Here is a 14,842-nt window from a genome sequence, read left to right as displayed (position 1 = left end):
TGAAAAAATAAAACTTTATTGTTCTATCTGTACAGCTGTACAGAAAGTAAGTACAACTGGTGACTGTTAACATTCTACGTAATCCTACAGATATGCAGGCAGTCACAATATCTCATATGCTTTGTTAAAAAAGCACTCAGATTTGAAAAGAGTTACCATGTGAAAATGATGATTCGTTCCATACTTAAACTTACAATTGGCGTTTTCCTCAACAGTATCACTTCATTCATGTCTTAAAGTTGTTCTACTTTGGAAATGTGATATCCTAGGATTACATCTGTTTAGTTAACGTAGTATTCTATAATAATCCATACTCAAAAAGTACTTTTCAACTTATAACCATTAACCTTTTTTTACAATTTTGTACACGCAAAAAGATGTGTTCAACAGAATCACAGACAGTACATCTTGATTCATGTCTAACGCATGAACGAACACTTTACATCATCAATAATTGCACGACTCCGTTATCTATCTAGGACAGATCTGATTAAGAAGAACGATCCAAGTCGATTGATTGGTTACTACATAATCAGACCTCGGGGTAAGGAAGTACAGTCTTCAGTGTAAATGATGAGGCGCCAATTCACAACGTTACTTATGATTATCATATCAAGACAGACAATTATAATTGGAAGCTAGTACATAATTTCTCAATGCCGTTCTGTATTAAAGAATAATTATTCATTTGTAACTATTAATGACAAAATGCATCGATCAAGTTCCTTGTTCTAATCAATCTAATAAGTTGAAATTTGAAGAACTTTTATATGCATTTTATATTATTTTATATGATTTTGGGTGAGTCCAGTCTTTTGTGTTGGCAATTACAATTCAATCTTGTTTCATAACTTTTATATACATCGACAACATAAGAAGAATTCCACCGACAGTCAAAATCGTATGCAAAAAGGCACGCTTGACACAGTATACCAGAGAAGCGTTCCAAACATATCAAACCGAGCTGCACAATACATATACATGGACAGCTGTGGAATAATACGTCTTACACCACAGACTTTAATCGATATTTTTTTCTTATGAACGTTTCTGCTACCTTGCATCTGTATTCGAATTTATTGAAAACGTGTCACGACCTAGCCGTGACACCACTTCGTCGTATTGACACAAAACTATCGCCCAAATCCATTATAGAGTTTTAGTTCTCGTGCAATTCAAAAAGTCTAAAAGGAACCGTACGTACGCATTGTAATGCAACATGCGTTGCTCAAGTACAGATTCTCCAATAGGTCATGCTTTGTGTGTGAAAGCATTCCTAACTATTGCGTTACTTACGTAGAAAAGACTGAAAGGGAAAGAAATCATGACTGGATTTGAAACGGGCTTGAAAATCTTTAGTAATGTACGTAATACCGACTTTGCAGTTGCCAATTCTTCAATGCAAACTTCAACGAAATAATTGCTTCGATCGTTTTCAGTTTTTGTGGAACGTTTAGACGTGACACTGTACATTTTTTATTCGCCTGGAATTCTAAGAAATCTTTCTGTAATAAGTTATAGGTTACATGGAAACTGGGATAAACAAACTTAAAAATCTACAAGATATCAAAACATTTAAAAGAGGCACCGTGCTTTTTCTTCATGTGCCTGTATTTCCAAGAAATGTTTTGTAAGTTACATGGACCAACCAAAGGCTAAAAGAGATTAAGCCCCCACTTGTAACCCTGGCTGTGATTGGTCACCTAGAAGTAAGTCGTACTAAGAGGGAATGAAAAAAAAAACGCACTGAGAAGCAATTTAAGTCTTGTGATGATAATAGGATTTTCTCCATCGATTCTCATCCCCAATTTTTATTCTTCTGGTGACGCCACATTAAGCCTCTCGGCAGTTCCAGCAGCCTGGTGTAATGGCGAATCTATCTCAATTTGATATGTTTCACACAGACAGCCCGTCTAATTCTATTGTAAAATCAAATATATCGGACGGAAAAACACGGCTGCAATCGTTCTTTAAGGACCTATTCTTATTCCTTGGAAGGAAAATCGAATAGTTGGAAGAACGCCAAACTGGGATAAGATGTGTGTGGACCGCTTAGCTGTATGGAGAAGACATTGTAATTATTTTACATTTACATGTATAAGGTGCACCTGACTATTACGTTTCTTGTGTTTCTTTTCGATGAGTCATAGTAGAGACTTTTATGTCATAAAGATAACATCACTACCATTTAAAACACATGAAAAGTTTGAATTGAGTGAAACTAAAATATCATCTTATATGAAAAGTTATTCTACATCCTGTATCAATTTCTTTAACATATTGCACTATTTCAAATGTACATCAGTCACTGTCAAAATGGGTATCGCTATTTAGTGTCTAGAATTTGTCATTCACTAGTTTGAGACCTTTTTCTGTCAATATAACCTTCGCTTTCATGTCTATATCATTGTTAATTTCGTTTTTTATGTATGGGCTATAGTTGCACTGTAAGAATGCAACTATAGCGTTAGCCCACACATAACTATCTCATAGTTATCTAGCCTGGTTACCAAACCTATTATAGCTCCCGAGTCCTACATCCTCTCCGCAAATAGATGTAGGACTCGGGAGCTATAATAGGTTTGGTAACCAGGCTAATAGTTATCAACTTGTAGCTTTGATTTGTATTCAAACTCCGTTCTCTTGCACCTCCCCTCTCGTGGCACATGACCTGTGGAGAAAAGTCGGGCTCTACTGAGCACCGTTAGCCAATTATTTCCGCATTGATTTTGTGATCCTTGGCAGATGTGATGAAATCGGGTGAATCGGTCTTGGATCAGATTCCTCCGCCACGTGACGTTCCCCTCAGACAGTGATGCGGTCGTAGATCAACCTGCTTCGCTGCAGACGATTTGGCGCACCGTCCCGACCGTGCCATCCTGACACAGATGTCACCCCGGGGGGCCCTCAATACTGACCTGCTGACGTAAAATCAATTGACTTCTGTGGAACTCGTGTAGTTAAAGGGCGGTCTGGGTTTGCGGACGACCTGTCTGTGGGTCAGAGGTCACGATGATCGATAAATGACGATTCGGTTCTGATGAAACCTTCACGAGCAGGCTGTTGCGAAATTCGAAGTGATTTATTGCATTTTAATTTGAAGCAGAAAACTTTCAGTTCCATTTTTACTTCCGGCTACGGAAGTATTGCTTTGGGTGGCTGCGCTATGGGTTTGTGGGTTTGAGTATCTTTTTATCCAGACAGAGCAGGTTGACAGCACATGGGTGAGAAAAATTGACAGGCAGAATGATAGGAGGTCAAAGATTTCAGAATCTGGTCGGGGCCAGTAAATGGGGGAAATTTAGGAAGCCGAAGATTGCCTACTTCCCTGAAGTCTGAAATTTCCTATTTTTGTCTAGTCAGGAATTTGTTTGTATTTCTCATGATGGCTATAATTTCATTATTCTTACCATATTCTTATAGATATCTCCCCTTCGTGGGTCTGGAGTTCGGAGGAGAGTGTTACTGTGGGAGGCAGTTACACCGAGGTCCCGCCTCCCTGCCTGACTGTAACGTCACGTGCCCAGGCCACGAGAACAGCACCTGTGGCGGGGTGAACCGGCTGACAGTCTACCACATCCACCCCAGGGCCATGGGACGGCCTCCGAAAGACAGACAGAGAGTGGAGCTTGGGATACTCAGACCAGGTATGTAAGACGTACAGGGGTTGGTAAGACAATGAGCATGCATCCATCCCATTGGCCAACAATCTGGCTGAGTGGAACTCGGGATACTAGTACTCAGACCAGGTACTAGCATGTAAGACAGGGGTTGGTTCGACAATGGGCAATTGGGCATGTATCAAGTCATCTCATTGGCCAACAGCTTAACTTCAAAGACCGACAGAGAGTAGAGCTTGTGATACTCAGACCAGGTATGTAAGGTATACAGGGATTGGTTAGCAATGAGCATGTATCAAGCCACCTCATTGGCCAACAACCACGATTTAATGTCTTCCTACTAAGTCATTTAGTACATGATATACTGTACATCTCCTGACCTATTGAGAAAGTTGATATCATTGCCTATATAACGATTGATTGGGTGATTTGAATCGCCTCATTTAAGCTAGAGAATAGAGTGCTAGAGCCATTATACAAATGTGTACCGCTAGGATGTCTTGATAACTATTCAATGAATAATACATGCAGCAGGACTATGATAATTACTTCCTTGAAGCATTTTTGCTTCCTCAGAATCATTTATTTCAATCCTAAGATCTATAGACGATCAAGGCGGCTTGCCCTAGCTACTGTCTCTGGATCATCATTCAATCTTCCGTGGATGTTATCTTCCCTGCCCAGCTGTGTAGATGTAGTGCCATATTTGTCCTGTCCCCGATCTAAAGGTTACGGGTTCAAATCCCAGGTTAACTCCGAAGCCGAAGACGAGATAACCTTAGCTGTTTTGCCCTTTCTTTCACAAGTGCTTTTGAATAAATCCATTCAGATTGTGTATTTATGTAGTTCATTTGACCTTTGTGAAAGACCAGTGGCTTCTTTTTGGTACATTGATATTTTCCTGCGTTGAACGCTGAAGTTACCACTTCGTGAAAGGTCATTGGAAGTGTTCAGGCCTGACAGGGAAAACAAACATTGACTAATGCAGCAACTTTCCTAGCCTGGGTACCAAACCTTTGGTCGGCTTGGCGGTAATTTTTCGGCCCCTGCCTTTACCAAGCACAGGCGAGTTATGCCACGGACCTATCTCCAGCTGGTTTCCCTGTATCCGCTGACTTCTGTATTACGCTCATTCTTCTATTGCCGCCGAGCGAAGAAACCTAAAACCTTAGACGCGCAGTAATCGAGACCTGGTTGGCGGCCCGAAACGCTCTTGGCACCGAAGAGAGATCTAGAGCGCTGAGCTCACGGCGGTCTGGTAACCAGGCTACAACTTTCCTATCATGTTTTTTTTTTTTAGCAATTATCATATTCCTAGGAAACATCTATATGAGATCTGTTAAAAATAAATATCTGTCGTATTCGATATCATCATCTGTATTTTGGACAATTTTATTATTCTAAATTCAAATCTCGAAATTTGCATTACAGTCCATTCAACTGGTCAAGTGCAGATTTCGGATATTTTGGGGTTGAACAAGTACCCGCGTAGGTATGTTCTGCTTCATTTCGGTTTATTTCACATTTTATATCCACCCGTCTCCCGCAGACCCTCGGTCCCGAGAGCGTTACCTGGACGCGGAGACGGAGGAGGCTTACCGGGGCTGCTACCCTGTCCCGCCCGGGCCGGGGCTGAAGCACGCCGCCTCCATGCCTGTACGGGACCATCTCCTCACACCGAGAAGATGTCGTCTGAGTTGTCACCAGCAGGTACGTACGCACGTATTCAACATATAGAGCTATTACACTGTCCGAGCAACTTTATGGAATAGCAGCGTTATTAGCTATATAGGTTAGGAGACTAAATAGTTTTCAAGTTTAACTACTTTAAAGAGCAGCTTTCAAATCAGCAACTTCCTGCAACTTCATGAATGCTCCTCTGCTGTTTATAAGTCAACCTAAAACTTTTGCACCGCTTGAAGCACGGGGGACTCTGCGAGATAATTTCGGTCGCATTTCTGCTTGTCTGCATACACGTTTCGAAATATTAAAGTCTACCGAACAACCATAATTTCATTGATAACTGCACCCTGTTAATGTTAGCGGCCCGTAATATTATATAGTCAGATTACAAATATATTCAAGTACAGGCATTTGTAGTTTGTACTCTGTAGTTTGTACAATTCGCTAACTTTTTTCAGGTATACACGCTCGCCCTCGTGAGGAATGCCACAGTTTGCCAGTGTCTGAACGCGAGCGCCACCTGCCGACTCAACAACGCATCGTCAGATGAAAACTGCAACTTCAGCTGTTCAGGGAACGAGCGGCAAAAGTGCGGAGGGCCCTCACACATGTCCGTGTACAGGACAGAAATTGAAGGTATGTGAAATATGACATAGCTTTCTAATTGTTTTCTTTCCTATCGTTTTGTTTTGTTCTATTTCGACGTGCCCTGTCCTCCTATCATTTCATAGTCCTAATTTGGCGTTTTCTGGTATCATTACTTATAAGCTTCGTTTTCTATGCCAAATGCACTTCAATAAACAGGCTTTAGGGGTAAACAAATACAATGTAACTGTCAAGATGCGTCACTTTCATTCTTACTGCTCTCCAGTAATGATATGCACCAATAGGAAGCGAACCTACAGCCCGTGCTCTAACCTAAGGGTATCAAGTTTCGTTTGGTTTCATATGGCTCACGTCACTTTACAAAAGAAAGCAAATCACCCGAAAAGTTGACGAATTGCTGGTTCCCGCATTACCGAGTAGGTGCGAAATCTAGCCAGTAAGACGAGCCTCCTTCAGTCAGGTAAAAGTGCGTTAGTCCTGACTTGACATTCCTGAGTCTGCGGCAAGTGTGCCTCCGGCCCTCGGACCTTAGACAGCTAGGTCTCTGCATAACATTGACGTTACTTTATTAGTAAAAGCGTCAACTGGTAACTTTCTGACCCTTAAACAGAAAAACGTTCGAGTCATTTGAGAGACCATGCAGCATTGCAATCCTAAGAGTCTAAATGAGCGTGCGCTGACACACACACACACACACACACACGCACACACGCACACGCGCACACACACACACACACACACACATACACGCACGCACAAAGGCAGAGTGATGGAAAGAATATCGAGACTCCAGTGTAGTATACACAATTCTTGTTAGAATAGTGACAGTTCAATATGCGTGTAAGCTGTACACCGTGTGTCTGTATAATTATACATCAGCAGAATAAACAAGCTTAAGACGGCGGACACCGGTCATGCAACCACTTAAGAAGGAGGAATGTCTTGAAACTCAATCACCCTTGGGAGGCAAACACTATAAGACTCCCTAGATCCCTCTAAATTCCTTCCTTTGTATCTTAAGCTTTTCCCGTTTCCTCAATCTAATATCTATGTATATACATGTATGAAGATAATGCACATGTTTATAAAAGTTTGTTGTATAATACTTGGTCAAATAACACAAATCTACGTTGTATCAATATCAATTACATTTTGATATATTTCCAGTCGGACTTGCAAAATATAGGCAAGATATGATGCTAAAAATAGTCTATGTTATCAAAATTTTGGTATAAGCGATACAAACATTCAATATTCAACGGCGTTCCAACAAAAGCGATGTAAGATTATATTTGCCATTTGCTTTCGACCGTAAAGTGTAATTGTAAGACAAGACATCCTACACCCTTTGACGGTAAAGACAAGATATCCTACCCTCTTGGAAGAACAGAATAGTATAGCCTGAAGCACAATGCTGGTAGAAACTGGGCCAATGCTCTGAATATTGGAGCACAGGCACTTTTGTGCACATTAAACAATTGCAGAACGTATGCCATTCTGTCTAACTTCTTTGTGCCACGAAAGTTTTAATTGCAGAAGCGTTAAAAGCGTCTGAAATTCGGTGATGCGCTGTACTCTCTATAAACATAATCACATCAAAGGATTTTCACAAGCCTTAACCTATTAATCTGACTGTCTAGTTATCGACATCATTATCAACCCTGTGGTTAGTGATTAACCTTAATGACTGCCTTCCTTCAACCACCTGTTAACAGGTTGATCTGGTCTCGTCAAGTTATGGTGAGATGTTTTTCTAGTATCATAGCGACCTGGCACAGATAGTGGATTGCACCGGACTGGAAACAACAGGATGAAGTGTGTGTCCGCGCCGGCATGACATGCAGTGTTCCGTGCGACTTCCCTGTCGTACGTTTGTGTCGACGTCACGCGGAACATTTTGCTTTACTCGGTAGCTAGAGTCAACAGGGACTACTGGAAGAGTTGGTGGAGTGTTTTGATAGAGCAGGGTATTTGGCAACACTCGCTGCATTCCTGCTTTGGGCCATTTCGTTTTGACTTTGACTTGCAAGTCAAGAATTTTTGAGCGGCTGCGAAGTCATTCCAAAAGGATTTTTCTACTGTCTTGTCGAGTCAAATCTCCTTGAAAATGAGCACGAAGACCCTCCTGATCCTTCTCCCCGTCTTCGTGGCGTATCTTCTGATAGGAGGAGGAGTTTTCCACGTCCTTGAGAGCGCGGAAGAGATAAGAATTCGGGAAAGAGTTTTCGGACTCCAGAAAACATTTCTCGGCGGAGACTTAGTGGACGCCTTACAGCCCTTCTGCGCTAAGGACGCCGGGGAAGGGTACGATACAGCCTGTTGTGTTCTCAGGTCCAACCTTACCACCATACACGGTTTCATGCAGTGGTACCTGCAAGAGACTTTGGACAACCTGACAATCAGGCAAACGGACAACTCCAGCTGTATTGCGATGGAGGGTCTGCCGCTTCTGATCATCACGCCTGACCAGTTGAAAGACATCGTGGACGTCGTTGGCTTGTCGATAGACCGTGGACTCGACCCGAGGAGCACGGAGGGACAGAGTACCCCGCTAAGTTGGGACTTCCTGGGCGCGTTCGGCTTCACCATCACGGTGGTTACCACCATCGGGTACGGGAGTATATCGCCTGTTACCGTCGGCGGCCGGGTCTTCTGTGTCTTCTACGCCTTGTTCGGCATCCCCCTGACGGCTTTCCTGCTCTCTAAGATCTCCAAGGCGCTCCTGAAGCTCGCTTGCCGTGCGACCGGGAAGGTCTGTCGGGTCAGGCCGCAGTGGAACCGTGATAGAGTCTACAAAGGCGCGCAAGCAGGACTTCTACTCATGGGGTTCATCTTATTCTTCACCCTCCCCACCATCACTGTCTGTACTACGGAGCAGTGGACCTACTGGGAGGCCCTGTACTTCATGTTCATCTCACTGTCTACTATCGGCTTTGGCGACTACGTGATTGGAAACAGGAAGGACATCGAGTACTCTGCCATCTACTTCGCAGCCATGTTTGTGTGGATCCTGGGCGGACTGGCCTATCTCGTCCTGGTGTTCGATCTGATCACGCGAGGGCTGGAGAGCATCGACGGGAAAGTCGAGTCGCTGGAAAAATCGGCTGAGGAGAAGGAGGAAGAACTGAAAGACGGCGTGGAGAACGAAATGAAGGAACTGCCTTCGGTCGAGACCGTGGCGCCGAAACGCAAGGCGGCGGGACACCCGCTGTTTCACCGGCAGAGTGAGGACGTCTCGACCTAGGTTCTAACGTCTAACACCGCGTTTCACGTGAACAACACATGTACTGGTATCTCTATTAGACTTTACCACATGTATATACGATGTATATCAAAGGAGCTTTGAGACACAAAGAGATATTTGTAATATGTATAGCGACGGATGCGATGAGCTTTTGCACTGACAAAAAGACTGTAAGGCAAGACTGTACGATGTCATACGGGTTGCACTGTTATAAATGGCATCAGTAACCTGCTTATTTTGCTGTCATACTAATAGTAAGAGAAGGACAACTAACCGACCGACTAATTCTGACCGACCATCGCACAAATTTTGCTACGTTCAGAAAGTGAAATAAACATTGTGTATGTAGTGCTACAGTTTGATCTCATTTCTTTCTTCGTTTTTTTTTTTTGTACATGTCTGGATTGAATTTCTGTATAGGAATTAGAGCTTAACACCCTGCCATGCGATACACGTGGCACACATATGGACCATTCCATTGCTGCATCATGGAATTCCTACACCCTATCGTCTGTGTTTTATACAGGCTACATTCTTCTCTGAGTAGTGCCTGTTCGTGGCATCCGACAGTCTTCTTTAGTGTAAAAGACAAACCAGTAGAACAATTCATTGTTGCCCGGGGAAGCTTTAAAGATCACCGAAACGTCGGCAGGCAAATTATCTTAGTTTTAAAAGAATTACATTATCCGTGTATCTCTCAACTTTTTAAGACCTATATGGGACTGTAAAAAAATCATAAACTAACCAAATGATAAAAAGAAAACTACTAGCTGTTGTTTCTTTATTTTGAGACCAGCCCACCGCTGTTTCGGGTTGATAAACTCCATAGAAGAGTAATAGAAGACGGGGAACAGTGAAGAATTAGACCGTGCCTACTGTAGGTTTATACAGAAAACAGTACTAATGACGTGAACCGTGATAGAGTTGCGGCTTCCGTTTTAATCTTATTCCAACCGTGTCTGGCTTGAATGACATGAAATGGAATTTACGCGGGGACCGAAGAATCATTGTAAGAATCGTAGACCGGATTTGATAGAGACAGTATTAGTAAGTGTTGAATGTCACTCCAGTAAAGGTGATTACATCTGTTCTCTCACCTCTTTCACATGTGTGGTGAATTTTAATAAACAAAGCATACAGCATACAAGCCTATTGTGTTGCATGTGACGTCACAACAACAATGCAGGTTGGTTGAACCAAGAAAGAAAAGTCAGGCCTGTAAAGTTACATGACATTTACAGATCGAAATTTACCCATGAGCCTCCATGTTTAGCCATCCAACATGGCGGACAACACGTACACCATAGTCACGTGAGTGCAAGCCTCCGATAGCATGTTGGTGTTTTTTTACACGACTTTGTGAACAGTTTGACATATTCACTATTCACTACTGTTTTACAGACCGCAGGTGTGCGACAGTCGGGTTCCTGCCGGACCACAGCTGGCCGCTAGTGGCGCTGGCGAGCTACCCCGGATCCGGTAACACGTGGGTCCGCCATCTCATAGAGAGGGCAACCGGCATCTACACGGGCAGTTATTATAATGACGGAGACCTGTTCAATAAAGGCAAAAAACAGTTTTAAAAATCATTGATCAATGAACACATTCAGAGTTTGAGTTGAACAAGGAGCTTCTTTTGTACTTGTAGAATGATTTTCAGCACCAAGGACAGGAGAGTCTGTAACTATATCATAGAATAACTTGATATTTGTATTCTTATCTTTCTTAAACAGATAGTCAAATACCGAGGACAAAACCGAGACACACCTGATAAAACAATCCTTGCAAAGACAAATTAAGCTTTGAATTGAAAAAAAAAAGTTTCAAATTTGCTGTAATGCCAAACCTCTTTGGCAATACATATCGCAATGTATATTGCAATCTGTTAGTTTTTCTCCTCAAGTCCTTTATGTGTTTGTTTGTTTGTTTGCTGTAAGGGTTTCGAGGTGAGCGGGAGAACTGGTTGCGGAGGAACACGGTAGCGGTGAAGACCCATCGGTTCGACCGAGCTCACATCGAACAGTTCCACAGCGCCATACTGCTCATCAGGAACCCGTACAGCGCCATGTTAGCCGAGCACAACCGGAAATACGCAGGGCACACCGGCCTTCCGGCCTCAAAGTACTACCAGCTACACGGTAACGTTGTCGTTTTTTCCCTTTGTACTCCCGGCTTATCTATCTCGTGTAATGGACATGCTAGGGTCATGATTCTTGGTGGCAGATAGCTCTTGGACACACAAGTGAATGATGTAGGTTTGGGCTCCCTAAAACTGTTTAGAATTTTAAGATGCGCGCCTTCTCTTTCTATCAATTAACAACGACTTTTACAATAGATCACAATAGGCTTAGGGAATTTTGAAAAAAAGGCCAGTTTTTTATAGTCGCAAGAACGATGAGATTTCATAAGATGCTTTTCCTTGTCTTCAACCCCTTTAGCAATGACTTTGACAATAGGGTTAGAAAATATTAAATAAGCCATATTTCATATTTCAGGAAGTTTGCAATTCAGTTTTCGTAAAATGCCCCTTCTTGTCTTTCGGACTTAAAAAATAACGCGTACTTCTCATTTTTTATCAGAATGGAGAGAATTTGTGGATGGACAGTCCCGAACCTGGACCAACACCAACCTAAACTGGCTGCAGTACAGCAAGCGGCTGCTAGTCGTGCACTATGAGGACATTGTGAGAGACACCATGGGCCAGCTGCACAGAATCCTAGACTTCCTGGGTCTCCCTGCCTCGGAGGAAAGACTCATCTGCCTAGAAGCCGACAAAGACGGCAAGTTCAAGAGAAGACGCCATCTTGAATTTGACCCCTACACGTCCGACATGAAAGGTTATACGAACATTTACATCAAAACTATCGACATGTCCCTGAGACTGTATAACCAGACACGTCTGCCACAGGAATACGCGGAGGACACGTTGTAGCAAAAGATATGAGAAAGACACTATTGGCATCGAATTGCTGCTATACGTTTTTACATCACTGTGCCCTGACGATTTGAACCGAGCCCCTGCATCTAGTACCTCCGGGTGTCCTTTCAGAATTTCCACTTTTGTTTACTTTCTAGGGGCGTGTCTAATTTTCCTCTTACGTTTTTTTTATTTCAGAGGAAAAAAACATTGATTTTCACTGACGCGAGAAAAATACAACTGCACTGTTCTGCACATTTTCTTCTGTGTGAATAGTATCAAGTATATAGACGAGGAAAGTAGTGCCTTCCGTAGTCCCAACGTCAGAGGCCAAACTACATATCAACATCTACATAGTGTGGCTTGGTACCAGCAAAAGCGATTTCTTAACTTGAAGTTTTCGTAGTAAGATTTGTCGAGACGCAATGTATGAACGAACGTGTGGAAAATTAGTAAACGAGAAATTACGTATTGTTTTATCCTCAAACCAACAGTGAAAAAACAAAGAAAACGTACAGTGCATGCAAGGGTAGCATAATATGTCAATGTGAAAATATAGACAAACACACAACCAACCCAGTGCCATTGACTCCATTACATGTTTTCAGTTGGAAAGAGTTTATTTGAATGAAAAATACTTTTCGGACAATTCCTGTCGCTTTTTATAGTTAGCTGCCGAGGCTGAAACAGTACAGTAGTCATAGACACCATATACAATTCACGACTCAAATTCTGTTTCAAAGGATGAATAAAGATCTTGAATATGCAAGCACGCCGTTGTCAATGATTCATGTTACTATAATACTATATAATGTAGGTTTATGCAGATTTTATGATATTTGATTTATATTTGGAACTGTCAAAGAAAATATCACATACAGATCTGAGGTATTTTCAACGCCTTAATCATTAGATCAATGCACAACTCCTTCCGTACCCAGCAAATCAGAGAAACACAAACAAATAAACAAAAACAACTTAAACCTTATTCACCACTTGATCTATTTTACGTGATAAGAAAAGAAACAAAGAGAATCATTTCGAATAATTTTTTCACTGATGAGCTACTTATTTCTTTAGCACCATTGTTATTTTGCGGACATAAATGTTGTTTCCTTTTTTATCTGAAACAATAATCATCCAAATCTCTGTCCGCTCCGAACTCTCCGGTTCTGTCGTAGTCGAACTGCAGACCGCTCGCCTGCATGCGCTCCGCGTAGATCCGGTCAAAATCCAGGCTGTTTATGACGAGGAAAAACTTTTTCCAGTTCGCCACAGTTCCTAAATGAACGAAATAAAAAATACATGGAGTACAAACTTGAAAGAGATTGTTTGTGATTGTAAATATCAATGTCATTCAGGCAACATTAGATGTATGTCTGCAATGTATATAAAATAATAAAGAATTGAAAAAAAATGAATATAAGATTGGTGGGAATGCTAGTACATTTGTAAAACTTATGAACGCAACGAAATGTGTTATTATTTCGAGAGAACACACAATCAACAATACATGAAAGAAAATTGACACTCATTTCTAAATATCCGCTGTGCATAATTATATGATGTGCATGTGATTTGACTAAACATACATACGTGCACAACAACTATAACAACGACCCGAATAAAGTGTTTTTATGTGCAATGTTATAATATACATCACGTAGGTGCGTGAGGATGCGGTTGTAACATTACGTCATTTGCTTTGAAGTACGTCATCGCCCCACCTGTTCTCAAAAACTCTGATTGGCTGAAGTCGAAGCGGTCGTCGTTGGAGTAGTTGGTCATGGGGTTGGCCTTCATGTTGTCGAACCGGCAGTGTTTCACGATGGTGTCGACCGTCTGTGGGGGCAGGGGCCTGCTCAGGAACTGTGCCACCCGCGCCACCACCATGTGAGGGTCCTACGGAGAAATCATTGTAAGCTTTGGGTATTTGTGTGTGTATGCAAGTTTCAAAAGCTCTTCTGGAAGATGAAACACCCCCTGAAGTACGGAAACTGAGGGTTTGTTATTTCTACTAACTCCGCTAGACGTCGCCATTGAGTTGTGCGTAACTGGGTCAGGTCAGTCACTTGTTACTTGGTTATGAAGGATGTGTTTTCCATTTACAATACCTTAATAGTTGACGTATTTGTACTCTAGAGTTCAATAGTACAGTACACACTGTATTGTTTGTTTGATCAAGCCTGGCACTGGGGACATTGACACCATACTGAGGAAACGAACCACAGAACGTTTTAAATGATATTTGCTCAAGGTGGAAGCAAGCACGAGAGCAAACATATATTCTCTGACCACAAAAGCTTGTCTATTTACCTTGTGTAAATCTTCATACTTGACGAACAGCATTTTTGTGGGATGTGTGCTGGCGTGGGTCTGCCAGCCGAGGATGTGGTCGAACCAAGAACCGAACTCCACTGAAACAACAAAACTGCAGAGTCATCAAATCTGCATAAAAGCTATAGTCGATGCTAATACTAGTGCATGGCTCATATTTTGGCAAGTTATTCATGCATCGGTAATGTATGACTGAACTTTGCTACAGGAAAGATATAACATAAGAAAGTGGCAACCAATGTATGAAAGCTATTTAGTTGTAGAGTATCTGGTTGGAGTTTTTGGGATTTCAATTCAATGGATGGATGGATGGATGGATGGATGGATGGATGGATGGATGGATGGATGGATGGATGGATGGATGGATGGATGGATGGATGGATGGATGGATGGATGGATGGATGGAAGGAAGGAAGGCAGGTGGGAGGCAGGAGG

General features: G+C 42.2%; 3 protein-coding genes across 3 annotated transcripts in view; 2 read left to right on the top strand and 1 right to left on the bottom strand.

Annotated features, from left to right (window-relative positions):
• LOC109462247 (WSC domain-containing protein 2-like) overlaps positions 1-12,142 on the top strand; it is a 28,015-nt gene extending 15,873 nt beyond the window's left edge. Inside the window, exons 3-8 of the mRNA XM_019758781.1 lie at positions 3,424-3,622; positions 5,214-5,330; positions 5,762-5,939; positions 10,555-10,719; positions 11,091-11,291; positions 11,733-12,142. Of these exons, the coding sequence (XP_019614340.1) occupies positions 3,424-3,622; positions 5,214-5,330; positions 5,762-5,939; positions 10,555-10,719; positions 11,091-11,291; positions 11,733-12,085 (1,213 nt within the window). The 3' untranslated portion in view covers positions 12,086-12,142. The remainder of the gene's footprint in view (positions 1-3,423; positions 3,623-5,213; positions 5,331-5,761; positions 5,940-10,554; positions 10,720-11,090; positions 11,292-11,732) is intronic.
• On the top strand, positions 7,965-9,451 carry LOC109462235 (potassium channel subfamily K member 17-like). The gene has a single exon (XM_019758774.1). The coding sequence runs from the start codon at positions 8,017-8,019 to the stop codon at positions 9,151-9,153; it is 1,137 nt and encodes a 378-aa protein (XP_019614333.1). The 5' UTR covers positions 7,965-8,016; the 3' UTR covers positions 9,154-9,451.
• A 999-nt stretch (positions 12,143-13,141) lies between the features above and the next one.
• LOC109467926 (sulfotransferase 1A1-like) overlaps positions 13,142-14,842 on the bottom strand; it is a 5,923-nt gene continuing 4,222 nt past the window's right edge. The window contains exons 4-6 of the mRNA XM_019766086.1: positions 14,387-14,487; positions 13,798-13,972; positions 13,142-13,351 (exon numbers count right to left, since the gene is read on the bottom strand). Coding sequence (XP_019621645.1) covers positions 13,191-13,351; positions 13,798-13,972; positions 14,387-14,487 — 437 coding nt within the window. The 3' untranslated portion in view covers positions 13,142-13,190. The remainder of the gene's footprint in view (positions 13,352-13,797; positions 13,973-14,386; positions 14,488-14,842) is intronic.

This window comes from Branchiostoma belcheri, unplaced genomic scaffold (assembly GCF_001625305.1).
Source record: "Branchiostoma belcheri isolate BF01 breed outbred unplaced genomic scaffold, Haploidv18h27 scaffold1, whole genome shotgun sequence".
In the NCBI taxonomy this organism is placed as follows: domain Eukaryota; kingdom Metazoa; phylum Chordata; class Leptocardii; order Amphioxiformes; family Branchiostomatidae; genus Branchiostoma; species Branchiostoma belcheri.
This window is presented reverse-complemented; position numbering and strand designations above follow the sequence as displayed.